Source organism: Mus musculus, chromosome 11, assembly GCF_000001635.26.
Source record: "Mus musculus strain C57BL/6J chromosome 11, GRCm38.p6 C57BL/6J".
NCBI classification, from domain to species: Eukaryota; Metazoa; Chordata; class Mammalia; order Rodentia; family Muridae; genus Mus; species Mus musculus.
Genome location: NC_000077.6, coordinates 3,419,828 through 3,447,205, shown reverse-complemented (window position 1 = coordinate 3,447,205; position 27,378 = coordinate 3,419,828). Strand labels below are relative to the sequence as shown.

The window sequence follows — 27,378 nt, the reverse complement described above, 5'->3', positions numbered from 1 at the left end:
TGTCAGGCTAGGTGTTCTCCCTCCCAGTAACTTCTAGTATCCTGTCTGTCTTTATGAAGTTGGTTGTTTCAGGCATTTCCTGTTCACACAATGAGTGACTTTTCATGGAAATAGAAATATTTCCCTGAGTTCTGGGATTATAGACATATACCACCATTCTTGGTTTATGCAATGCCAGGGCCTGAGTTTTCAGAAATCCTCCTGTCTTTGCCTCCTATCTCCCTGTAAAAGTGCTAGGATTTTGGACACTTTCCTTACAATGTCTGATCTTCCCTGGGTTCTAGGGATTCAAATTTGGGTTGTAGTGCTTACTCAGCAAAGACTTTTACCTGTTTAGCAATCTTCATAACTCACCCTTATGGTTGAACCAGTTGGTATACATAGTGCTGTATTTCACTTTTTTCCTTATCATTTTTTGAGATTGGGTCTTAATAGGTTGTCTAGACTAGTTACAAACTCCTGACCTTAATGGATCTTCCTGCTTCAGTCTCCCAAGTAGCTGGGATTACTGGTACCTGCCATTAGCAGGTAGCCTGTTAACATATTAATGTTAATGTCTTTTTGTTCTGGCCAGTTTTTTTTTTTTTTTTGTAAGCATCAGTTGTAATGTGTGAATGAATTTCCATTTTCTTAACTGTTCAGTTAAGTCAGTAAAAACAGACATAATGACTGTGATAACCACTCAGCATGCAATCAGTAGGGTAGGACAATAACAGATTTGTTTGTTTTGAGATAGGCCTCTTAGCCAAGGATGGCCTTGAACTCCTTATTCTTCTGCCTCTTCCCAAGTGCTGGGATTACAGGTATGCTCCGCCACACCTAACAGGTTTCTTTTTAAAAGACTTCTTTTTACTATTAGCAATAATAAATGTGTGTGTGTGTGTGTGTGTGTGTGTGTGTGTGTGTGTGTGTGTGTACTTGCCTACACGCAGTGCCTCTGGGAGTTGTATGTGGTTGGTTATGATCCACCCATCATGGGTGCTGGGAACTGACCCCAGGTCTTTTGCAAGAATAGTGTATTCCTGAGCAATGTCTCCAATCCTAAAAACAAATTAAAACAAAATCTCTTTTGAATTGTGGTTATAGATATATATATGTAATATTATATACATATATTATATAATATATATTTAGTAACCATTTTATTGGCTTTGAGGTATCTAAGTTATTGCTATTAAGTACCTTTATGATTTTTTTATAGTTTTTGTTGTTGTTTTGTTTTTTGAGTTTTTCGAGACAGGGTTTTGCCATGTAGCCCTGGCTGTCCTGGAACTCATTCTATAGACCAGGCTAGACTCGAACTCAGAAATCCACCTGCTTTTGCCTCCCAAGTTCTGGGATTAAAGGCATGCGCCACCACTGCCTGACTCCCTGTATAATATTATGTGACACCTATCACTATAGATCTCTAAAGCTTAGTCAACTCACATAGAAGTTGTGCTCACTGAGCTGCAACTGCAGTGTTCTCCCTCCTAATACTTCCTGTATCCTGTCTGTCTCTAGGAGTTTGGTTGTTTCAGGTATTTCCTATTCATATGAGTGACCTTTCGTGGAAATATAAGTATTTCCCTGAGTGCTGGAATTATAGACATATACCACCATTCTTGATTTATGCAATGCCAGGCGCTGAACCAAGCACTACACATGCCTAGCCCCAGCTTTTTTTTTTAAAATCATACTAAGACACATTTAATAAAATTACCATCTCAGTCATTTTTAAGAACATTGATACTCTAGAAGCATCATCTCTGTTTTCTCCAGGACTTCACTTTCCACACAGACCTGCTTCTGCTTTTTCACATCTGGATGAGACATGGGCCCACCTCTCGATTTTGTTGATGCACACATAGTACTTGAGTGTTTGAGTGTTGAGGTTTGTCTTCCAGGTAACCTTGGGACACATGGAAGTGTCCTTTCTGTGGTTATTGATTGGAGCTGGCTGTTCTATTCTAGGACCAGCTGCCAGGTTGATTCCTGCGGTGGTATCTGTATCAGTCGACAGGTTGATTCCTGCGGTGGTATCTGTAGCAGTCGACAGGTAGTTCCCACTCCACCAGCTGTTCTTCAGAAGTATCTGGCGACATGGGTGTAGTTGGCCTGTACAGTACAGATAGGCAGCTCTTGCAATATGAAAACCGTCCAAGATGCATTGTGGTGTGAGGAAATTTGTTACTGCTACGCAACAGTTGACTTCTGACTTGGCCGTAAACTCTATGGAGCCAGGAAACAGATCTCCTCATGTTTATCTTTCATCAGGGGGCCTAGTTGGCATTTTCTAAATGTTTGATAAGTGGCAGCAGTAAAACACAGTGATTGAGGAGCTTTAGGGTGCAAGCCTGGTTTGTAAAAGTTGTTGTTAGAGACTTTCCAAGTGATGCCTGGCATTATTTTGTGTATGTGTGTATATGCCTATGTGCACAGGTGCTCATGTACATCTGTGTTTGAAGGCCAGAGGGCAACTGAGGGACCACTCCTCAGCTGCCATTACCTGTTTTCTTTGAGACAGTCTCACTGACCTGTGACTTACCATGTAGACAAAGCAGGGGAGCCAGTGTGCCCTGGGATTTGTCATTCTGCCTCTACATGGCACCTTTTGGAGGAGGAGATTAGGAGAGTATTTCTGGGGATTTAACCTGGATCCTCACTTTACCAACTGATCTGTCTTCTCATCTCTGGCCTTATTGTTTTTGATCACAGTTCCTCAAGAACTACTATTGAAATAAAAAAATGAGATCATTATTTTGTCACGTATCTGCTGTGTTGTATTAAACTCTTAGAAAGTCTTCTTAATTGGCTAATTCTTGTCAGCCCTACTCATTCTTCTTTAATAGTTTGGAGTATTTTAGAGGCCTTTAACTCAACCCAGGGAAAATCTGAATTAATGAAGTTCTGCTGACTTGTTTAACACTCCCTTATTTTATAAAGCAAGAGGAGGGCAGGCACAGTAATCACTGTTTGCAGGAGAGGAGCACTAACTGAGTGAGTGGGGAAGATGGGCCTCAGCCCACGCCCATTAGGCTAATTGGGTTTTTTTTTCCTCCTTTCTTCCTTTCTTCCTTTCTTTCTTCCCTTCCTTCCTTTCTTTCTTTCTTTCTTTCTTCCTTCCTTTCTTTCTTTCTTTCTTTCTTTCTTTCTCTCTTTCTCTCTTTCTCTCTTTCTCTCTTTCTCTCTTTCTCTCTTTCTCTCTTTCTCTCTTTCTTTCTTTCTCTTTCTCTCTCTTTTTTTTAAATTGTGTTTTACTTGAGAATGACAGCTCTTACCTGGGATCTCTCCCAAGTTAAAGAGCTTTCCCCTTGTGCAGCATTGCCCACTAAATTGATTTGAGTTAAAGTTGCCAAATTCCTATTATTCATTCACATACATTATCTGCTATCCCCTCCCTGTCACGTTTGCTGCTGAACTTGTAAGTTGGATCTTAAAAGAATACAATAAACTGCATAGTCAGTCTTGAGTATGAACACACAAATTCTCACTCACACACACACACACCAGTCATAAATCATAAATGCCAACCTGAACTGTTTTCTGGTTGTAGATCTATGAAATCCCTTTTTCTGTCTCCTGTACCTACTCCTTTTTCATTTAGAGACTGGACTGAAGCTGGGGATATGGCTTGTGGGAGTACTTGTCTACCTTTTTGAGTCTCTTGAGTTCCATCCCCAGCACCTCCCACCCCTACCAAAACCTTTTGAAGCAACATTTCTTGAAAACCAAGGAATGAGTCAGCTGTATAATTGTTCTAGGTCTCAAAAACAGCCACTGCTCTTGTAGAATACTGGTTTTCCAAAACTTGAGTTGACTAGATTGACTTGTGTTTAGTAGTGCAGTTTGTATGCTCTTGGATGTCAGCTTTGAGGTGCTCCTAGGGTGCCAAGCCTTGTTCTGAGTAATGTGTCTGGAAGCTAGGACAGATGTGAGTAAACACCCAAGCACAAGTCACTGAAGTACCAGCTGTTATGCACATGACCTGGGATGTGAAGCTTTGCCACTGACTGGCTCTGTGACCAATCATGGCATGAGCGAGTGACGTAACTACTCAGCCTAATTTAACATCCCAGGGTATGCTAACAGTGTTGTAGTAATTTTTACCTCAAGGCAAGCAGGGAATATTAAATGAAATAATTCATACAGAAAAGATTAGCAGGGTGTTAGAAGATGTTATGGTAAGAAATGCAAATGCCCTTGACTTCAGCACTTTAGGTAGAAATCTTAATTCTCTGGGTCAAGCTTTGTTCCATACTACATTTCCTACCAGTGCATAGTTACCCAGGCTGCCTTCAAGGAAGAATGCTCATTCAGAAAGGGACGTAATGACTCATTTGCAGTGTAACCACGTGCTGATTTCGTTGCTCTCTGGGGGAATATAAGGAGTACTGTTCCTGAATACTTACCTGGATGGAGCCTCGGTACTGTTTTCTGTCAGATTGTGACAGCTATTGTGTATAGAGATAATGACCCATTCTACAGACAAGCATGGAGAGGAGATAACTTGGGCAAAATTACACAATAAGTGAGAACTGAAATTCACACTTAGAGTATCAGATATCTCTGTGCCATGCTTTTGGTAAAATTATATTTATGGGCTAGAGAGATGGCTCAGTGGTTAAGAGCACTACTGCTCTTCCAGAGGTCCTGAGTTCAATTCCCAGCAACCACATGGTAGCTCGCAGCTATCTGTAATGGGATCCAGTGCCCTTTTCTGGTGTGTCTGAAGAGATCAACTGTGTGCTCACATACATAATATAAATAAGTCTTTAAATAAATCTCTAAAAATTGTATTTATTTATTTACTTACTTTACAATACAGGGTATTGAACACCTCTCTACCATTGAGCTATTCTCCAGCCATTTTTTTTCTTTCAATTAAAAAAAATACTTTGGGGCCTGGAGAGATGGCTCTGCAGTTAAGAGCACTTGATCTTGCAGAGAACCTGGGCTTGATTCCCAGAAGTCACATGGTGGCTTACAGCCATCTGTAACTCTAGTCCTAGAGAATCTGACACACTCTTTTGATCTCCTTGGGCACCAGATGCACATACAGTACAAGGACATATGTGCAGGCAAAACACTCATATAATTAATCTAAAAAAATATATGTATGGGTGTTGTCTTAGTTAGGGTTTCTGTGAGAAATACCATGTCAAAAGCAACTTGGGGAGGGAGGGTTTTATTTTAGTTTGTAACTCTGAGGTCACCCCCCATCACTGAGGGAAATCAGGGCAAGAACTCAAGCAGGGCAGGAGCCATGGAGAAGTGCTGCTCTGACTTGTTCAGCCTGCTTTCTTATACTATCCAGGACCACTTGCCCAGAGTTGGCACTGCCCCCAGCAGGCTAGGCCATCAAACATCAGTCATTAATCAAGGAATGTCCCACAGACTTGCCATAGGCCAGTGTGATGGATTGTATATGCTTAGCCCAGGGAGTGGCACTGTTAGTAGGTTTGTCATGGTGGATCTGGGCTTTAAGACCCTCATCCTGGCTGCCTGGAAGCCAGTCTTCTAGCAGCCATCAGATGAAGATGTAGAACTCTCAGCTTCTCCTGCACCATGCCTACCTGGATGCTGCCATGTTCCCACCTTGATGATACTAGACTGAACCTCTGAACCTCAGCCTCAATTAAATGCTGTACTTATAAGAGGTTCCCTCTTAAATGACTCTAACTTGTGTCAAGTTGACAAAACTCCAGCCAGTAATAGAAATTTTGTGCATGCAGAGGTAGGTGTGTGTGTGTGTGTGTGTGTGTGTAAGTGTAAAGTGCTAAAATTTTACCCAATGTAGCTCATGCCTTTAATCTTAGACAGGCAGATCTCTATGAGAGACTAGATTTAGTCTGGTCCATTTAGTTAGTTCCAGGCCAGCCAGGGCTACATAGACCTGTCTTAAAAAACAAACAACAGGGGGCTGGAGAGATGGCTCAGCTGTTAAGAGCACTGACTGTTCTTCCAGAGGTCCTGAGTTCAAATCCCAGCAACCACATGGTGGCTCACAACCATCCATAATGAGATCTGACTCCCTATTCTGGAGTATCTGAAGACAGCTACAGTGTACTTACATATAATAAATAAATAAATATTAAAACAACAACAACAAAATCTCTAAAATTTCCACCACAATTTCATGTGAATGATTCTTAGTCTGCTTGCTTCCTTTTTGTCCTTTGTTGAAATATGAAGATATAGAACTTGGGGGCTGGAGAGATGGCTCAGTGGTTAAGAGCTTTGACTGTTTCTCCAGAAGTCCTGAGTTCAAATCCCAGCAACCACATGGTGGCTCACAACCGTCTGTAATGAGATTTGACACTCTCTTCTAGTGTGTCTGAAGACAGCTACAGTGTACTTACATATAATAAATAAATCTTTAAAAAAAAAAGAAGATATAGAACTTTGAACAAATTCCCTTATTTTTCTGAATATTAGTAAGTGAGCTGTTGAGATGGGTCAGTGGGTAAAAGTGCCTACTGCCAAGCTTATGACCTGGATCCAATCCCCAGGGTCCCTATGATGGAGGAGGAAAATACCAACCTCCACAAGTCACTTGTGGCAGGTGTACCCACACACTCACATACATCTTAAGTAAATAAATATAACCAAAAATTCAAATATAGTATTTACTGTGGACAAAGTGGAAAGTACAAGTGAGTGGGGTGGGGGCATCCTGTGACCATCAAGATGACCCAGCTGGCAAAGGCATCTGTCGCCACTCCTGATGACCTGAGTTCAATCCTCCACACCTTTGTGGTAAAAGGAAAGAACTGGCTCCCAAAAGTCGTCTTCTGACTTCCCCCTGCATGCTATGGCATGGACTTCCATACACATGCATAAAATAAGCAGTGTAAGTTTAAAAAACTTTCACTAGGTGAAACATACTAGTACACACCTTTTATTCTAGCACTTGGGAGGCAGAGGCATGTGAAGTTCTATGAGTTCAAGGCCAGCTAGGGCTACAATAGTGAGATCCTGTTTCGCTTTTTTTTGAGTTTTTATCTTATGTGTATGAGTGTTTGCCCACATGTATGTCTGTGTACCACATGTATGCAGTGTCTTCAGAGGTCAAAAAAAAAAAAAAGCACAGGATCCTCTGAGCCAGTATATGGTACTGGGAATCGAACCTCTGACTCTTAGAGAACAGCCAGTGTTTTAGTAGCTAAAACATCTCTTTAGCATACCAATTTTTTTTTTAGAAGCTTAGGCATTTTGACTGTAGTTCTTTTTTGGACCACCATGGGTAATATTTTTGTCATTTCACCTTTTCTAAACATGAGTATGTTCAACTTTGTATACAGGGTTCCTTTGGATTTTATTTTGAGACAGGACCTCATGTTGAGGGTTGGCCTCAAACTTGCTTTGTAGTTGAAGATAATCTTGAAAAAAAATGCTTCTACCTTTTAAGAGCTGTGAGGTTACAGGTATATGCCACCATTCCTGACTTTTATATACAGTTTTGCTTTATGACAAAGCGTTTTGTCTAGGCTGGCTTCAGACCTAGGCTTCTGCCTCCTTAGTGTTGAGCTTATAGGCTTATTCTTCCACACCAAGTCTGTGTGTTTTGTTTTGTTTTAATCATTTATTTTCACTTTGTGTTCATTGGTGTTTTGCCAGCATTTATGTCTGTGTGAGGATGGCAGATTCCCTGGAACTGTAGTTATAGGCTGTAACTGTAGTGTGGTTGCTGGGAATTGAACCCAGGTCCTCTAGAAGAACAGCCAGTGCTCTTTTACTGAGCCATCTCTCCAGCCCCACGCCAGCTCTTCGTATACAGTTTTGCATCTTACTTTTCACTTACTATTATATCATATAAGTAAAATTCTCGTGTAATTAAAATCTCTGTGGGAATATAATCTATGTCTAACAGACTGGAATCATATAGGGAGGGCTAGGAGTTCAGTGACAGAGTACTTTTTTCCATGTGTGAGGCTCTAGGTCGGTGACCCTGGGTGAAGCCCAGCATCATAAAATAAAATTGTTTGGTTTTAGTGTTCATGGATGTGTGCATATCCATTTGCATGACCCTGGGTGTGTAGGTGTATATGCTTGCATATGGAGGTCAGATAACGGCCTTGGGTGTCATTCTCAGGAATATCACCCACTGCCTTTTATAAGGGGACTCTCATCAACCTGGAGCTCACCACGTAGGCTAGACTAACTGGCCAGAGAGCCTCAGGGACCCTTCTGTCTAGACTTGTTCAGTGTAGGAATTACATGTGTATAATACCACTATGCCCAACATTTTTATGTAGTTTTTAGGGATCAAACTAAGGTCCTCAAATTTGTGAAGCAAACACTGTCAATTGAGGTACTCCTGAGATGCCCCTCACTCACCTCCTCTTTAAATAAAGTGTGATAGGCTGCTCTGGTGACATATGCTTATAATTCTAGTACTCAAGAGGCAAGGAGCCAGGCAGTGGTGGCGCACACCTTTAATCCCAGCACTTGGGAGGCAGAGGCAGGCGGATTTCTAAGTTCGAGGCCAGCCTGGTCTATAGTGAGTTCCAGGACAGCCAGGGCTACACAGGAAACCCTGTCTCGAAAAAACAAAACAAAACAAAACAAAAAAAGAAGCAAGGACAGGAGGATCACTGCAATTTCTAGGCTAGACAGGTGACATAGCAAGGCCCTGTCTCAAACAAAAGAAAAGAAAAGATAATGTAATGGACAGTGTTCCATCACATGGTATACTCTACCATTGGAATGTACCCCTTTACATAGCTAGAGAGTGGGAAGGAACTAGATGGGGAGAGAATCATTAAAATCATGGGCACTTTGGAAGGTTGGGTGGGGGGTTCAGGCTATGAACTCCAGTTTAGAGTATGAGCAAGCAGGCCAAGGGGGAAGGAGTCTGAGGTCTTTTTCCCTGCTCTTCTTGGTTCCTCACCATTCCCTAGGCTCCTCCTACGCTGACTTTTGGCTCAGTGACTTCAACACCTGCCTGTTGTGCTGTATGTGTATCCTCCTCTGCCCTCACATGTTCTGCAGACCTATCAATCAACGCCAAGCAGACTGGGTGAGATCTTTTTTATAAATCTGACAAGGTAGAGTAGGTTGACTACATAGGGAGCCTATAAGGACTCAAGAACAGGACCAGTGCATCCCCGGGAAAAGAAAGCATCCTCTCAGACTCCTCTATCCTTCTGGACCTAAAAAAGATCATGCATGTCTTTAGTCCTATATTTGAGACCAGGTCTCCTGAGGACTATTTAGGACTTAAACATCATTTAGACTCTTGAATTTTACAGCTGGTTAATGTGTATCCCAGATTCCACTCAACCTACTTATTTCTTCTCACTGCAGCCTTTCATGCATGTGATATAGACATTCTTGGAATGTGAGTCTCATCTCTGTCTCCATTTGGTCTATCAGCAGTGTAGACAGGCTCAGACATGCCAAGGTTGGTTGCTGCAAGGATATTCAACTCTGAAATTCTCTCACTGTTCAGTTTCTGGGGTGAACAGATGAGAACTGTTCGGCTTGGTCACCTTTAAGCTCTGCATTCCTAACTAAATTGCAGATCTGCCTTAGTCTCAAAGCACCACTTGTGTCACCCTAGACATCTCCAACTGAGGAATGCTTTTCTAACACTTTTTTTTTAAAGATTTATTTATTTTATGTATATGACACACCAGAAGAGGGCATTGGATTCGATTATAGATGGCTGTGAGCCACCATGTGGTTGCTGGGAATCGAACTAAGGTCCTCTGGAATAGTAGTCGGTGCTCTTAACCACTGAGCCATCTCTCCAGCCCAAGGAGTGCTTTTCTAAATGTGCTGTATACTCGTAATAAATGATCATTTGGGGAAAGGTTCTTGGTTCAGGTTTCTTTGGTTGTGATGACCACCATGACCAAAAGCAACTTGGAAAGTAAGAGGGTTTTTAGACTCACTTCCACATCCCAGCTCATCACTGAAGGAAATTGAGGGAGCATCAATCACTAATTAGGAAAATGCCCTACAGGGTTGTCTACAGTCTGTTACAGGAGCATTTTCTCAATTTAGGTTCTCTTTGATTAAATGACTCTAGTTTGTCAAATTAACATTAAAATAAGCCAACAAGCAAACAAACAAAAACAGCCAGCAGAGAGGTGCTGAGTGTTATTGTTGTTATTTTGTTTTTGTTATTGTTGAGTTTTATTTGTTTTAAGAAAAACAGTATAACTCGGGTGATTCTGATAGAGTCCTTACAAAAAGGATTCTTACAATTTAACGTGAACTTTTAGCTCGGCTGCTAAATTCCAGAGCCTCATCTTGGTACTGCTCTTCTTTGTGTAACCTCCACTCAGCAGCAATAAATGTGGCCTGCAGTTGTCAGTGGAGAATTGTGCGCTGCATGAGTGGGTGAATGAATGATGAGTTTGCTCCATACTTCATTAAGGAAGCACAAAACTTATAGCAATGAGTTTGGGGGCAAAGACTGCACATCTCTCATAAAGCTACATGTTAGTGAGGTAGCATAAAACTGTAGAGTGGAACATAGATGGTTCAGTGGTTAAGAGCACTGGCCTCTCTTCCAGAGGACCTCAGCTTGATTCCCTACTACCCATATGGCAGCTCATGCATGCCCTCTTCTGTCCTCTGCAAGCACCAGGCAGACAGACATATATGCAGGCAAAATACATACATGAAATAAAACTTAAATGTAAATGTAGAGTGGACTTGGAGAGGTGTCTCTGTGGTTAATAGTACTTGCTGTTCTTCCAGAAGACCCAGATTTGGTTCCCAGCACCCAATACTGCAGCTCACAACCATCTGTAAGAATAGAGACTGTGTTTCTAGTGTACTGGAGACTCTGAATCTGGCACTGTGTGGTAGCCGGGCTTTAGGCAAGTCCTTTAACTTCCCTGGCCTGATGCTCTTATCTGTAAAATGGAGTGAGGGTCAGAAGCAGTAATAGCTTTGAACCCGCAGTATGCTTCAGGTGAAGAATAAAGAATGGCTGGGTACGGGCTGTAGAGATGGCTCAGCCCATAAGAACACTGACTGTTCTTCCAAAGGTCCTGAGTTCAAATCCCAGCAACCATATGGTGGCTCACAACCATCCGTAATGAGATCTGACTCCCTCTTCTGCTGTGTCTGAAGACAGCTACAGTGTACTTATTTATAATAACAAATAAATCTTTAAAAAAAAAAAAAAGAATGGCTGGGTACAGTGGCACAGGCCTTTAGTCCCAGCACTGAGGAAGTGAAGTAGAATGATTACCTAGGCCCAGAAGTTCCAGACCAGCCACAGTGAGGTTGCTGTATTGGTAAGATCAGAGTCTGTAGGCTCTATAAGGACCAAGATTGACTTTAGCAGCTCAGCAAGGGTCAGGCCCTATTTTCTTCTAATTCTAGGTAGAAGTCTAGTGTCCGAGTCAACCAGGACCTATATTATCTGGCCACTGTCCTAGTCCTACAAGTCCCATGAGGCTGTGGCTACATTTTTTTGCTCTGTAGGTGCTCAGCTGATAGCCCCAAAGCGATGCTGCTCATCTCTCTTTGCACATGGGGTTGGGGAGGAGGTAGAGAAGAGGCTTCATAGATGAGTATATGGCTTTGGAACCCAGACTTGCAAAGGGGTTTGTGAGCAGGCAGCCTGGCGGTTGACCGTAACCAGTCATGCGCACTTGTACTCACTCATTCAGCAGTTATCTGAGCGCCTACTTGGATGAGGCCTGGAGAAGGGAGTCAGGATAAGAGTGGTGTGGGATGTTCAGAGTTGTCATGTCCCAGTATTTGGGTCGCTGCATGGCTATTATACCCTGCAAACTCTCAGCTGGCCTTTTGCTGTCTCCTGACTATTCCTACCTTAACACCTCTCTTTACCCCAGTTTTTGCAACATGCCTGTGAGTGGTAGCATGAGCCATGCAGAGCCTTGTTGGATCGGGTAGGATGGGTTGATTGTAAGTATTGCATATGTGGCAGTAGCCCCTCCTACATAGGTTTGCCCTAGATCACTGATCTGGGTAGCCCAGTGCTTACTTTTCAGGGGATAAACGAAATTAGTTAGTTTATATAACCTGGGTTGACCTCAGATTTACATGTAGCCAAGAATGTCTTTGAACTTCATTCAGATCCTCCTGCTTCTACCTCTTTTTTTTTTTTTTTTTTTTTGAGACAGGGTTTCTCTGTGTAACTCTGGCTATCCTGGAACTCACTTTGTAGATCAGGCTGGCCTTGAACTCAGACATCCTCCTGCCTCTGCCTCCCAAGTGCTGGGATTACAGGCATGAGCCACCACTGCCCGACCTGCTTCTACCTTTTAAGTTTTGAGATTATAGGTAAATGCCACTGTGCCTTATTTTAAGTGGTGCTGGAAATCCAGTTGTTTTATGCATGCTTGGCAGACTCTCTGCAAACTGTGCTACATCCCCGTTGCAGAGAAAAGAAATTTAAACCATGGTCAGTCAGTATTAGAGTCGAATTTGAATTTAGAGCTTTTCAGGATTGAGGAAAATGTAGACATTATAGGTACTGCTATACTAGCCTGATTTCAAAAGCAGTATATTAAAAATGTGATGCATCAGGACATGGTGATATATACCTTTAATCCCAGCTGAGGAGGCAGGAGCAGGTGGGTCTGTGAGTTTGAGGCTGGCCTGGTCTACATCATGTGGGTGCTGGGAACCCAGGTTTAGATCTTCACATTTAAACAAGAAGCATTTTACTGACTGAACCATCCCCCTAGCCTTATTCTGGAATATTTTAAAGTAAATTCCAAACATCCTATTCTTTAATTAAAAAAAAAAATCTCTGTATATGCGTGTGCATGTATAACTATGTGAGTGTCCTTCCTCTGGAGTGATCTACCTTGTTTTTTGATTAAGTCTCTCATTGATTGGCCCAGAGTTGGCCTGACTTAAAGTTACATGATAAGATTATAACCCAACAAAATTAACAGTAATTCTGCCAATGTTAAACAAAACAGATGAGCGTTAGTAGTACACATAAAATGAAGTAGATCTCAGAAGGGAGCACTGGGGCTTGTGGATCTGTATAGTGATGGAGTGCTCAGTGTTGAACTAGCATTGTAAGGGCCTACATTTACTCCCTAGTAATACACACACACACACACACACACACACACACACACGGTTATAAAGAGGAAAAGGAGGAAACTCTAGACCATGAAGAAGGTCTTGGAACTGAGGCTAGCAAGACACTGCTACCGTCAGCAACCAGCTGCCCTTCTGGGACATCACGTAAAATGATGTAACTGAGTGAAAAAGTGGCAGAGACCTGGTCTCTCTCCCTGCCCTAGTCGCTAAGCTGCAGTTGTAGTGAGAGTTGCTCATGAGCCCCAAGCTCTAAATCTGTCCTGTGAAGGTGCAGGGGAAGGCTTCTTGGTCTGAGAAAACCAGCTGTGGGGACTTGATTTTTTTTTTTATTTGGAAGCTGAAGTCAAGGTGATCTGATACCCCAGTGGTGAGTCCTCATTTTATACCTGAGAAAAGCATGGCCAGGAAAAGTGTGGTTCCTAGCAGGCTGGAGGCTGGGCAGAGTCTTTAGGTCTCTATGGTAGCCACCCAGTATTTCTGCTTCTAATTCCTGAACTAATGAGGGTAGCCATATGAAGCTCCTGACAGGCTCTTATTGTGCACTCAGAATTCCTGGATATGCCTTGTATGGGTCTCTTTGTCTTTGCTTGCTTTCTTTGATTTGGAAGTGGTGGTCAATAATGATATGTTTTTCACTGGCAGTTGGTGACCAGCCTTAGCTATGGTGATGTGGTGATTTGAATACAAATAGTGTACCATGAGTCCTGGTCTCAAACCCACACTAATCACTCAGCCAGCTAACTCAGTCTTCCTGAAGTGACCAGGACTGCCTAGAGCATGAGTGTCCCAGATGACTTTGGGATGTATGGGATGGACAACTTTTCCTTCACTGGCATAAATTCCTTTTTAAGTGTGTTGATATATTTAGACAAAATAAGGTAAGTGGTATCCAGCTGGCAGAAAGTACCAAAGATCATCATCGGCTGCTTCAAGCTTCCCAATCTTTCCCAGTCACAGGAATTTCTTTATATTCTGCCATATATCAGTCATAATCTTGAGTAGATTCTGTTCTCCTAGTCAACATAAATTGTCCAAAATTAAAAGATAGCTTGGCCGGGCAGTGGTGGCGCATGCCTTTAATCCCAGCACTTGGGAGGAAGAGGCAGGTGGATTTCTGAGTTCGAGGCCAGCCTGGTCTACAGAGTGAGTTCCAGGACAGCCAGGGCTACACAAGAGAAACCCTGTCTCAAAAACAAAAACAAAAACAAACAAACAAAAAAAGATACCTTGGCAGTTCAATTTAATATTTAATGGAGAATAATACTTATTACCTGCTGTGGTTAATCCAGGAAATATAAATGGGAAAGCTGTGTTGAGAACTTTCTAGAGGTTGCTCTGCATTTTTGCAGTTTGTGTTTTATGAGATGTGTTCTTGGGCCATTTCCATCAGCAACTCATGAGGAGTGCATGAGCTTCTGTCCCTGCCGCCCTCTGGGAAGTCAGCTCCCAGTTCAATCATAGTTAGAGTTTATAGCTGAGAGAAGATGAGGTATTGGCTTGGAAGTTGAGGGAAGTAGGCTGCAGCAATGGACAATCAAGTGCTTTCTGCCTTCCAGGATTGTCTTGAGAATCTTCCCTGGAAGCTTTGCTGGCAAGCAGCCATGGCAAGTAAAGGGCCTTCGGCCTCTGCATCCACTGAGAATTCCAATGCAGGGGGGCCCAGTGGCAGCAGCAATGGCACTGGTGAGAGTGGAGGGCAGGACAGCACCTTTGAGTGCAACATATGCCTGGACACAGCCAAGGATGCTGTCATCAGCCTGTGTGGCCACCTCTTCTGGTGAGTACCCTTCCTGCCATCTCTGTGGACACCCTACCAAGTTTGAAAGCCCGTGACCCTAGGCAGATGTTTCACTTTGGACAGAAGATGTTTGGGGTAGATGTCTCACTCATTTTGATTCTTGATGCTCTCAGACCCAAGGGACAAGAAGCTTCAGTTTCCATCCCAGCTGTACTGCTGAAGGTCTGGGTAACCTTGGGCAAATCCTGTTTTTACCCTGGCCAGCTTCCCATCTCGCCAGAAGTAAGGCCATTTTGTGAGCGTGTACTGCCACTTGAGCAAGGCTCGCTTGCTGTGCTGAGTCTACATTCAGGATTGCGTGGTGGTTTTGAGCAAGGACTGTGCAGCCAGACTTTGTCTTCTCAGATCTTGACTCTGCCACTTCCCTAGTGGATGACCTTAGACAGGGAGTGTACATGCATTCTGTCTTATTTTACAGACTTATTTCTATTAAATGGCCCCAAATAGTGAGCATGTTGAATTACCACATAGCGTGTGCTGGCTTTGATTGTAATTGTTCTGTATTCTATGTGTATGTTGTGAAATGAAGCAGCAAGATCAGTGTCCTAGTCTCAGTGCCTAAGAGACCCCTGCTGTCTCTGAGAACTTAGGTGGATGTGGAGTAGTGGGGAGTTGATGGCAAATACAGTCCAGGGCCCATGCCACCCCAGAGCAGGCGGTTTCTAGAGATGGGCATGTATGGTGTCAGCTCATGTGAATCCCTAAGGCAGTTGTCCCCCTCTCGACAAAAACAAAACCCTGGATGGGATGTTAGGAAACAAGAATAGCTGTGGAGGGATGGGCCAGATTATCAAACCCAGGGGACATAGACCCCATTAATATTTTTGTGTAGGAATATGGTGAAGAAAGTGGTATTTGAGAGAGTTTAAATTCTCAGCAATATAAAAGTTAAATTTATTGATGAACTAATAGACTAAAGCAAAGGTTTTTGATTTTGAGATTTTTTTTGCACTAATTGTTGTTTTGTATAGACGAAAGTGAGAATTAAGAGAGGCAGAGTGATGCTGAAAAGAACAGATTTAAAGCAGTATGTGTCTAGACTGCAGTGTGTCTTTAACAAATCCATTTGTTCTCTGCATGTCAGCTTCCTCTGTCCCATAGAGATGGTTATGCCTCCTGGTGCCATCCAGTGACAAGAAAAAGTAAAAAGCAACTCAGCCACTCTGACACATAGTAATTGCTTCATAGGGAGGAATCTTCATCATTATTTTTGTTTGTTTGGGTTTTGAGACAGGGTCACTATGTAGACCAGGCTGACCTTAAAGTTTCAACACTTTTCTTGCCTCTGCCTCTGGAATCCTGCCTTTATTACAATCCTAAGGCTTGTCCTGAAGGTTACACTTTTAACCTACAGCATTTGAGCGAACTCTAGTGGAGTCCTGTTGTTATTTGAGATGCCCTCTAGAGAGGTCACAGTGGCCCCAGAAGCTCAGTGCTGGGTTCAGATTTGAGCATTTATTTCCTGTATTTAAGACCCTGCATTGCCAGGTGATGGTGGTGCATGCCTTTAATCCCAGCACTCAGGAGGCAGAGGCAGAGGCAGAGGCAGAGGCAGAGGCAGAGGCAGAGGCAGAGGCAGAGGCAGAGGCAGAGGCAGGTGGATTTCTAAGTTTGAGGCCAGCCTGGTCTACAGAGTGAGTTCCAGGACAGCCAGGGCTATACAGAGAAACCCTGTTTCGAAAAAACAAACCAAAAAAAAAAAAAAAAGAAAAAGAAAAAGAAAAAGAAAAAGAAGAAGAAAAAGAGAGACCCTTCATTTGTATGTGAAGCTAGCCTTGTTCAGGGATTGCAAGAATCACTGTCTCCTTAGGCCATGGGGGTTTTTTGTTTGTTTGTTTGTTTTTGTTTTGTTGTTGTTTGCTTTGGGTTTTTTTTTGTTTTTTGTTTTTTGTTTTGTTTTTTTGAGAAAGGGTTTCTCTGTGTAGCCCTGGCAGTCCTGGAACTCACTGTAGACCAGGCTGGCCTCAAACTCAGAGATCTGCCTCCCCTGCCTTCCAAGTGCTGGGATTAAAGGCATGAGCCATTACTGCCTGGCTTAGGCCATGGTTTTATTCATTTGGAAAAGACACATGATGTGTGAGAGGTGCCATGACTGCCACATAGTAAGTTGTAGTAGATTTTTGTTGACTTTCTTAATAAGAAAGCAAAGAAATACTAAAAATCTGGGATTGAATACTTTTCCTTTAGTGCTCTAATGCCATGTTTTTAATGCAGCAATAGATATTGAAAAGACAGTAGAGAGTTTTCAGTCCTGATGTAAGTTACATGTTTCTGAACCTTGGCTTCCTCCTTTGAAAAACAAGACACTGGAACCAGGGGTATGGTTCCATCTGTAATCCTAGCACCCAAGAGGAAGCTAAGGAGGTAACTTAATGGTTAGGAGCACTACTTGCTCTTCCAGCGGACCCAGGTTTGATCCTTAGAACCCACAATAGCAGCTTAGAACTATCTGTAACTCCAGTTCCAGGGAATGCAACAACCTATGGCTTCCGTGGGCAACATGTGGTCCATAGACATACATGTAAGAAACACTCATGCCCGTAAAATAAACAAATAAATGGAATACCCTGAAGCCTGAGGTAGAGGATTAGGAGTCTGAAGCCAGTTTGGGCTACATGGTAAAACTCTGTATTTAAATAAATTAATTAATTAATTTAAAAAGAAAAAAAAAGGAAGTAGTGTTGGGCAGCAGCTCTATAAGGTGGAGGTAGCCTTTCCCAAGTAGCTTCTCTGTCTTTCCCATTACAAAGATGTTTTGAATAGGCCTGGCCTTTCAAACCACTTCCTGCTAGGAGGGCAGTTTGTTAAATTGGATTTGAAATAATAGAAAATCCATATATCACTTGTGAGCCTAAGGAGGCTGTAAACCCATCTGATACAGTGCATATTTTGTGTGTGTGCGCGCTTTTATATTGTCATGTGTTACATGACAGTGCTGACTTTTCATGCAGAGATTATTTGGCGTATATTAGATTCCTTCAGAACCTATAATATCTGAAAGATTAACCTATGGATAAGCTGTGATTGGTTGGCCTGGTTTGTTTGTTTGTTTGTTTGTTTGTTTGTTTGTTTGTTTTAGGGGGGTTCAGGCTGAAGACTGGAGTCATGTCTCTCTATTCTATTGTTTTTCCTGCGAGTTTAGCTTTTTCTTGTCTGTTTTGTTCTTTCATTTTGTTGTTTTAAGACAGGGTCTTCTATAGCCTAGGCTGTAAACAGTCTCCCTGTGTAGTTGAGGGTGACCTTGAACTCCTGATCCTCTCCTGCCCCTGCCTCCCAAGTGCAGGATTACGGATGTGTGCCTCCAACCCTTTTTCTATACGTGATCCCCCTGATTGGTGTGAAGCCTCACTGGGGTTGCAGTACTCCAGTTCCCCCTTCTGATGTCCCTTCCCTACTCGTGGAGTGTTTCTGCTAATGAAAGCATTTTTCTCCTTCCCGCTTTCCTTCCTGATGATTGGCCGCCCTGGGGACTCTAGTTGGCCGTGTTTACATCAGGTAAGATGTACTTCATTTTGCTTTGTCTTTCATCAGCTAGAGTTGCACAAGACAGCCCTTATCTCAGGGGACTACTGTCAGAAACTGCAATCTCCCTTGCTTCTGGGCTCAGTTGCCCTTTTTATACACGCCCGCTGACCGATATTTGATGTGATAGAGAGGTCTTTTCATGTCTGAATTAGTCCTGGTTCTGCCAATACTAGCCATATGGGCCTAGATGACCATTTACAGATTGATTGGACTTGATAATGTTAGCTCCCTTTTTGTTTTGTTTTTTGTTTGTTTCAAGACAAGATCAGGTGTATCCCAAGCTATATCCTCAAACTCACTATGTAGTTGAAGATGACCTTGAAATCCTCCTGCCTCAAAGTGCTGGGGTTATAGGTGTGCATCACAATGCCTGCTTCATGTAATGCTGGAAACCTAGGATGTCTTGCTTTCTAAGCAGTTGATCTGTTAACTAAGTCACATCCTCACCTATTAGATCATTTTCTTGTTTGTTTCTGAGCTCTTATATTTATAAAAGATAACTAGATAACTTCTGGGCTAGAGAGACAGCTCAGAGGTTAGGAATGTTTGCTGCTTTTGCAAAGGGCCAATTTCAGTTCCTAACACCTGTAACTCTAGCTCCAGGGGGGGTACAAACACACACACACACACACACACACACCCCGAGATAAAAATAAATCTTGAAGAAATACAAAGGTAGCTCCTTTGCTATCAGTGCACCTCTTTTCTAAAAGGTTCTGAGATTGTTGAGAAGAGGTAGCTTTTGCAGAGGAGGAAAGTCTTGTTTTAATTTATTCTGAAACCTAGTTAGTGTTCACTAAGAACTGAGCCTGGCGTTGGCAACTGGATGTGACCAGTCACAGCCAGGTAGTATTTCCATGGGTGCCAGAAGTACAGCATCTCACTGGTGGTGGCTTAGAGGGTGCTGGGGGAGGACAGGGACTAGACTGCTCTGTTTCCTCCTAGAGAAAGAAGAAGGAACTAGGAATGAGCAGTCTGACTCACATGAACTTGAAAGAATAGACTTAGCAGAATGTATTAGTGTGAGCTTCAGGAGATGATGTAATTTGGGTTTTAGAGCTATTGGCAGCTAGGGAATGTAGGATATAAAGTCATGAAATGCTGCTACTTCCGTATCTCTGAAGTCTTTGGCTCATATTCATTTAGTACACTTTTTATCTTCGTACTAGAGATGCAGTTTACATCCAAAAATAATATTGAGGGGCTGGGTCATAGTTCATTCATAGTATATATACTGATGATGTGCAAGGCTCTGAGTTTAATCCCTAGTACTAGAAATAAGTAAAGGTTGAGAAAATATACATCAGAAATCCTCGAGTACCCAAAAAGAGGTCACAAGTTAGGTGGGGTGGCATACTTCTGTAATCCTTATACTTAGGAAGCAAAGGACCTGAGGACTAAGAGTTCAGCATCATCTTCAGATACGTGAGACTCTGCTTCAAAAAGAAAAGAAAAAAAATACAGTATAACACTTTAAAAATAAAGTTTAGGTAATCCGCAAACTCTATCCCTTAACACAATATCAAGTGACCCAAAAATGATGATCACATCTAGGTATTGATGTCAGGTTATACCGTTTTGGGGGAATATGATGTAAAAATGAGAAATTGGGGATGGAGGTACAGCTCAGCATGTACTGCACTTCCAAAGGGACCCAAGTTCAGTTCGCAGTACCCATGTTCACACCACCTATGATTCCAGCTCTAGCTTCCTCCTCCGGCCTCTGAGGCACATGTATTTGTTTGCATATACCCTCTCCCTCCACTAACAAATACATAATTAAAAACAAGATATGTATTTTAAGAAAACAGAGAAATCACAGAAAGAAAAATGAGATAATGGATAATTTGATTGATCCTGAAAGTAAGGTTCTGTTCATACCAGGAGCCTGCCAGGAGGCCTCAGGCCTGTAGCTCCTTCTTACTGTCCCTGGAGAGTAACAGAGAAAGAAGCCGGTTTAATTACTGGTATTTAAAGGCAATTTTGATTTTATCCCCAGTAAATATTTTTCAATGCTAGAAACAGACATTAGATTATGGTTCCTAAATGTTCCCAGCTCAGGCTACTCCAGTTGGTGTTTCCCACACTAAGGACTGTGGCTTCACAGTCAGATGCTGCACTTGACTAATGGCAGGGCAGCTTCGGTTCATTCTTATGTTTTTCTCTCACTTGTAGTGGTTGGAGACTAGGCCTAACAGACAAGTGTGTCCAGTCTGCAAAGCTGGCATCAGCCGAGACAAAGTCATCCCCCTCTATGGCAGAGGCAGCACTGGACAGCAGGATCCCAGGTAAAGACTTGCTTTATCTGATACCCATATCCCCACTTGGATGGGCTGTTATTCGCATCTACTTAGCCCTCTAACCCTACTTTTAGCTTGGTGTTTGTTGATGGCTGCCTGATTTTGAGGCATTTTGATGGAGATGAGAGTCACCTGGGAAGGGTGGGGCCTGAGAGTAGAAGAGCCAGGCTCCCACTTGCTGGCCCATCTTCAGTAGGTGCTCAATGTCGTCTGCCAGCAGGCAAACAGTTGTGCAGTATTGTGAAAGCACTTCCTGCAGCCCGGGAAGCAGGAGTGTGCCCAAGGACTGGGTTTGCTGCACCTGTGAATAGGAGTCTAGAGAGGGAGGGAATTGGAAATCTGATGGCTTTGTGGGGACGGGATTTCAGAAATGAAGATGCCCTTTTGACCTGGCACCTGGACCTTTCCAGAACAATGTCTCACTGTCTGGCATTTCACCTGATTCCATAATTCCTGTCTATTAACAGACAGAACTTCTCCTAAAGAGTGTTTTCTGTCACACTTGTCACACTTGTGTTTGCTCTGAGGGCAGAAGTACTCTCCCTTGTCCTACTCAGTCTACACCCTGCTTCCTGCAGCCTTTTCTTGATTCCTGCCCTTATTTTATGAAAGCCTCAAAGTACACCCCACCCCCCACCCCCTGCAGGTGATCTTTCCACCCTATATTGTGACTACTTGTATCTCTCTTGAAATCATCATCATCTCAAGAGTGGAAACTGTCGCAGTGTCAGTACTGATTGCATCCTGCCTCATGCCGATGTGCAATAAACATTCATCAAATCATTGGGCGGGTCTGAGGCCTAGCAGCAAAAGTAAGATAGATAGCATGGGGTACTAGCCTAAGAGTAATGGAGGCCAAACTGAAATTAGTAGGGGAGATTAGACAGACCTTGAACCTTAACTCTATCAAAGAAACTATCCTTGGTTTTAGTCTGGCTTAGAATTTCTGGTACCCATGAGCTCATATCATGCAGGCCTAAGGAAGGCAAAACTGGCCATTTTTCATAACCATGGACCAAAATCTCTATTGCAAGGTAGGCTGTGCAATCTGATAGCTCTCTTAGAACAAGCTGGTTTTCCTGATTTGAGGTAGAATGGTGTTAGAATTTTGTTAAGCCAACACAGTTTTGTGTTGAACAGGAGAGTGACCTCTTGCTCAGTCCTCAAGGGGAACAACTAACAACATTTAGTGATGGCCTTACTTTGTTTCTTTTCAGAGAGAAGACTCCTCCTCGTCCTCAAGGCCAGAGGCCAGAGCCAGAAAATAGAGGGGTAAGGAGCATTCTAGGAAACCCTTGTAGAAGTGTGCCTGTGGCTTTGAAACTTTCCTGGTGACCTTCCAGTTTTAACCCTCATCCTTTAAGTAAAGGAAAATTTATAAAATTCAAAAAGAAGATAAGCAGGGAAAAATCCTAGAACCACTCATCCAGAGATTGCCATTGGGAGCATTTGGGCCTGTCTTCTCATCTTCCTTTACTCTGTGTGTGTCTGTCTGTGTGTGTTATTAATTTATACATGTATGTTTATTGATTATGCACTTACATATTTCATATATTTTAAAATTTATTCTTTATTATTGTGTATATATGGTGGAGAGTCTATGTATAGATGTGAGAGGACACTCTGGGGAGTCAGCTCCTCTTCCAGCATGGACCCTGGAGATGACACTTAGCATGTTAGGCTTCATGCCCAGCCCCTTTAGTGCCCGATTGTCTTTCCAGCCTGATTTCTTGGGTTTTTGAGATAGGGTCTCACTATGCATCCCAGGCTGATCTGGAACTCATGATCTTCCTCTCTCAGTCTTCTACTGCTGATATTATAGACATAGGCTTCCATGCCTAGATAATCCTCTTGCCTCAGACTTCCTAATGCTGGCATTAAGAAGACATAGGCCACCATGCCTGGCTTAATTTTGTTTTTTACTTTTTTACAGTATGTGGCTCTTGTTTTGTAATTCTTAAATTTTCATCTATTCTGCAGATACCACGTTCCTTAATGTGCTCTGGTAATTACTATAGCAGTGGTAATTTAACAGCTAACCTAGCAAATGGTCTCTGCTTCATGGAATGTACCCATGAGAATTGGAAAATTTCAACAGTGCAGTTTAAGATGTTGCTGAGACCCATGATCATGACATTTAACGGTGGCTGTTGAGTCGTACAGACCTAATGTAATAGCATCCATTGTATTATAGGGCACTTACCTACTACCTTTGCTGTCTGAAACATACTCACAGTTGTGTGCAGAAGTACAATTATTTCATTATGATAAATTCTTAGAATCACTGGATCAAAGTATGTACATATTCAAGTAAAATATTAGTCTTTTTTTTCAAGTAGCAAGTTTTTATTAATAAGGCCTGAGAATGTAGCTCCTGACCAGGAACATAGGCAGGCATGGTGCTGGAGCAGTAACTTTTAGCTTATATCATTACCTACAAGCAGAAAACAGAGAGAGCTAACTGGAAATGTCTTAAGTCTTTTGAAACCTCAAAGCTTACCCCCAGTGACACACCTCCTCCAGCAAGGCCACACCTCCTAATCCTTCCCAAACAGTTCCACCAACTGGAAACGAAGCACTCAAACATGAACCTATAGCACCCATTCTTTTTTTTTTTTTTTAATTTATTTATTATTATACCTAAGTACACTGTAGCTGTCTTCAGACACACCAGAAGAGGGCATCAGATCTCATTGCGGATGGTTGTGAGCCACCATGTGGTTGCTGGGATTTGAACTCAGGACCTTCAGAAGAGCAGTCAGTGCTCTTACCTGCTAAGCCATCTCACCAGCCCATAGCACCCATTCTTATTCAAACCGCTACCAAATGAATTCAGTGCCAGTTTGGACTATATGAAACTGTTTCAAATTAATTAAAAAATTTAAAAATATACATTAATGAAATTTACCTGAACGGTCAGAATCTTGAATCAAATATATGCTAATTTCTGCAGTTCTCTTCATTTGTATACCATACATTATTTTTAATTCTATTGGAAATTATGTGTGTGTGTTTGCAGTGTGTGAACTCAGCTATGCATGATTGTAAGAAGCTAGAGGTATCATACTCCATTGAAGCCTAAGTGGAAGGCAGTTCTGAGCTACACAACGTGGTGCTGGGAACTGAACGCAGGTCCTCTGAGGAACAGTGTCCTCTTAATCATGGAGTCATGGCTCCAGCTATATATTCTTATTTTATGTCCCTCTCACTCTTTGGTTAACTGGTTTCAAATTAAACTTGGGGAGTATATTTCATGATATGCTAAGCAAAGTATCTTTAAAATGTCGTTGTGTTATCTTTTTAATGTTGTGTTTTAGAGGGGTGTTTGTTCATATTCTAGCTTTTTATTGTTTTATCATTTATTTATGTATATGTGTGGGTGCTCCCTGTGGAAGCCAGAATCTCTGGAATCTGGAGTTACAAGTATTGTGAGCTGCCTGATTGGGTGCTGGGGACTGAGCTCTGGCCTCTGAAAGAACTAGAAATGCTCTTAACTATTAAGCCATCTCTCTAGGCCATTCTTTTATTTTTGAGAAAGGATCTCCACCTATAGCCATGTGCAGGGGGCCTTGAACTCAGCTCTCAAGTGCTTGAGCTGTAAACATGTGCCACCACTCTTGGCTTCTTTTTTGTTGTCTATTCTTTTGCTTTCCTTTATTTTATACTTTTAAGTCAGATTCTCACATATCTCGCGTCATCATAGCCTGGCAATAGGAAGCACTTCTTGAATGACATTATAGTAGAATTATATAGTAAGAGTTTTGCCAGGTGGTGGTGATGTACACCTTTGACCCCAGCATTCAGGAGGCAGAGGCAGGTGGATCTCTAAATTTAAGGCCAATATGGTCTACATAGTGAATTCCAGGACAGCCAGGGCTACACAGAGAAACCCAGTCTCATAACAAACAAAGAAACAGAGTTTTGTGTGCCCAATCTCCTTTAAGCTTCATATAAATCCATGCAGAGGGCATAGTTGAGAGACAGATATATGTAGTGTCCAGGGGCACAAACAGAACCGAAACCCAATCTGGGTGCTACTGAAGTCCTGCTCTTGACTGCTAGATAGTCTCCCTTTATCTTCTTACGCTCTGCTTGCTCAACCAGCATTAGCAAGCAACAGAAATCCGAGGCCTCAGGAAGCCAGAGGCTTTGGCCTTGGTGGCTGAGGGCACTCCTCTGGATCCTAAGCACCGGCAGCTGCTACTAATCTAGTTTGCTTGCTTGCTTGTGTGTTTCCTTTCTTCCTCCTAATTTCTTTCTTTCTTTCTTTCTTTCTTTCTTTCTTTCTTTCTTTCTTTCTTTCTTTCTTTCATTTTTCTTTTGATGGCTTTATTTCAGGGAATTTCTGGCTTATTAATCAGCGACTGACCAACTCTTCCTCGTTCCAGTTTGCAACGGCTAGTGCCCTAAGCACATTGAAAGCACATAGTTCCTTAATTTCTTTCTTCTCATTATGAATTTGCTAGCCAGTGCTCGATATATAAATTAGGGTGGCAGTGCTGGGATTAAAGGTGTATGCCACCATGCCTGCCTGCCCTCCACCCCAATCTTTCCATTATTTCATCATTTGTTCTAAAGAACTCACCAGAGGTTCAAAGGATGGAGAAGAATTTGTAAGCTGTGCACAGTGATTAAGAGTATGAGTGTTCAGGGTCATCAAGTTGGTTCTATGGGTAAAGGCTCTTTTCACGCAAGCCTGGTGACCTTTGTTCAATCCCCACAACTTACAGAGGTAAAAAGAGAACTGACTCCACAAAGTTGGCCTCTAACCACATATGTTCTATGACACATGTGTAATATACATAGGAACACCTACATGCAATAATAATACATTTTTATTAAAGTTTGAATTTTCAGATTACATTGGCCAAATTTAGTCTTCCGTAAAATGTTAATGCAAGAATTAAACATAAGCTGCCACTCTTGGATGTACTTATCTGTAATTCCAGCAGTCAGGAGTCTGAGGCAGGAGCATTGCAAATTTGAGGCCAGCCTAAGCTACCTAGTGAGATCCTGTCAGAATAGGGAGAGGGTGTTTGTGTCTTATGTGCAGACCTTGCACTCAGAGGAGCTGCTTACTAACAGAGCTACAGTTCTGCTAAGTCCACTCCTGGGAAAGACAATGGGTAGGAACATATTTGGGGAGAAACCAAGGTTGGAGTGCAAACTGCCAACAGTGGCTATTTGGAAAGATTTCTGACTTTTTTTTTTAAAAGATAGATTTATTTATTTATTTATTTATTTATTTATTATATGTAAGTACATAATAGCTGTCTTCAGATGCACCAGAAGAGGGCGTCAGATCTCATTATGGGTGGTTGTGAGCCACCATGTGGTTGCTGGGATTTGAACTTCGGACCTTCGGAAGAACAGTCGGGTGCTCTTACCCACTGAGCCATCTCACCAGCCCCTGACTTATTTTCTAATGACAAATATATATTACTCTCTTTTTCCTTTTCTTTCTCCTCCTCCTGTCCCCATTTCCCAAGAGCTGGGACCACAGTACCATACCCAGTTTTATAGTAATCTGAAGAAATTAAATTGTTTTAAATATTCAGAATTTTATGTGACTTGAAAAATTTATATGTGTATGTTTTGTTTCTGTTTTTATTTGGGTTTGTGTTTGTTTTTGAGAGTCTTGTTGGAAGTCTTGTTATATAGACCAGACTGATGGAGAGCTAATTATCCAACTACCACCACTTAGCTACTAAATTAATGCAGTGCTTTGGACCAAACTCAGAGCTTCTTGAATACTCGGCAGGTGCTCAGCCAGCTCAGCCATCCACAGCCCCTGAAGCCTTTAGGAGAATACTCATTTTTTTTTTTTTTTTTTTGGTTTTTCGAGCCAGGGTTTCTCTGTGTGGCCCTGGCTCTCCTGGTACTCACTTTGTAGACCAGGCTGGCCTCGAACTCAGAAATCTGCCTGCCTCTGCCTCCCGAGTGCTGGGATTAAAAGGCGTGTGCCACCATGACCGGCGGAATACTCATATCTTGACAAGATATTTATATATTATCATTGTACAGGAGCTTAAACAGTTTGACATTCTAAGTCATAACAGGTTTTCTGTCTGTTTGCATAAATGTGCACCAGGTTCCTTAGAGAACATGTTACAAGATTTTGTTTGACTGATGTATTGATGAGTCAGAGTCCATATTGTTTTGTTATTGCAGATAGTCTGTATCCTATTATGATGTTCCTTTGCATTTGGCCATAGGACTGATGGCCAGCGTTGTGTAATAGATAATATGTAGGAAATTTTACTGGCTAATATGGAACCCTGGAAAATGATCTAACATTGTATATAAACCCTGAGAGCAGTGTTTTTCGCTTTTGGTCAGAGCTGTATCTTTTTGGACCAGTTATAGCCCCTTAGCTATACGCCAAGGGTAGAAGGTCAGAGGTGCCTCCAGAGTTCCTTTGCTTTGTGGTGTGGCTGGGAGGAAGAGCCAAGGCCTTAGTTTGTGGCAGAGGGACAAGAAGAAACATGAGGACCATATTTGTGCTGTGATGTAAGACACTGAGAGATGGTGATTAAATCTGCTTATTTTTCTTAATTGCTTTTCTTCTCCATAGGGATTTCAAGGATTTGGATTTGGAGATGGTGGCTTTCAGATGTCTTTTGGAATTGGAGCATTTCCATTTGGGATATTTGCCACAGCATTTAACATAAATGATGGACGGCCTCCTCCAGGTAAGCCCACTTTCCTTAAATCAGGAATATATCC

General features: G+C 42.2%; 1 protein-coding gene across 5 annotated transcripts in view; it reads left to right on the top strand.

Annotated features, from left to right (window-relative positions):
• The window catches only part of Rnf185 (ring finger protein 185), a 36,984-nt gene that overhangs the window by 5,751 nt on the left and 3,855 nt on the right, over positions 1-27,378 (top strand). Inside the window, exons 2-7 of one of the 5 annotated variants that reach the window (NM_145355.5) lie at positions 8,883-9,001; positions 14,586-14,806; positions 18,304-18,322; positions 20,528-20,640; positions 21,870-21,924; positions 27,227-27,344. In NM_145355.5, coding sequence (NP_663330.2) covers positions 8,939-9,001; positions 14,586-14,806; positions 18,304-18,322; positions 20,528-20,640; positions 21,870-21,924; positions 27,227-27,344 — 589 coding nt within the window. In that variant the 5' untranslated portion in view covers positions 8,883-8,938. The remainder of the gene's footprint in view (positions 1-8,882; positions 9,002-14,585; positions 14,807-18,303; positions 18,323-20,527; positions 20,641-21,869; positions 21,925-27,226; positions 27,345-27,378) is intronic. The other 4 variants (NM_001290472.1, XM_006514594.4, NR_110959.1 and 1 more) reach the window with 4 other exon arrangements.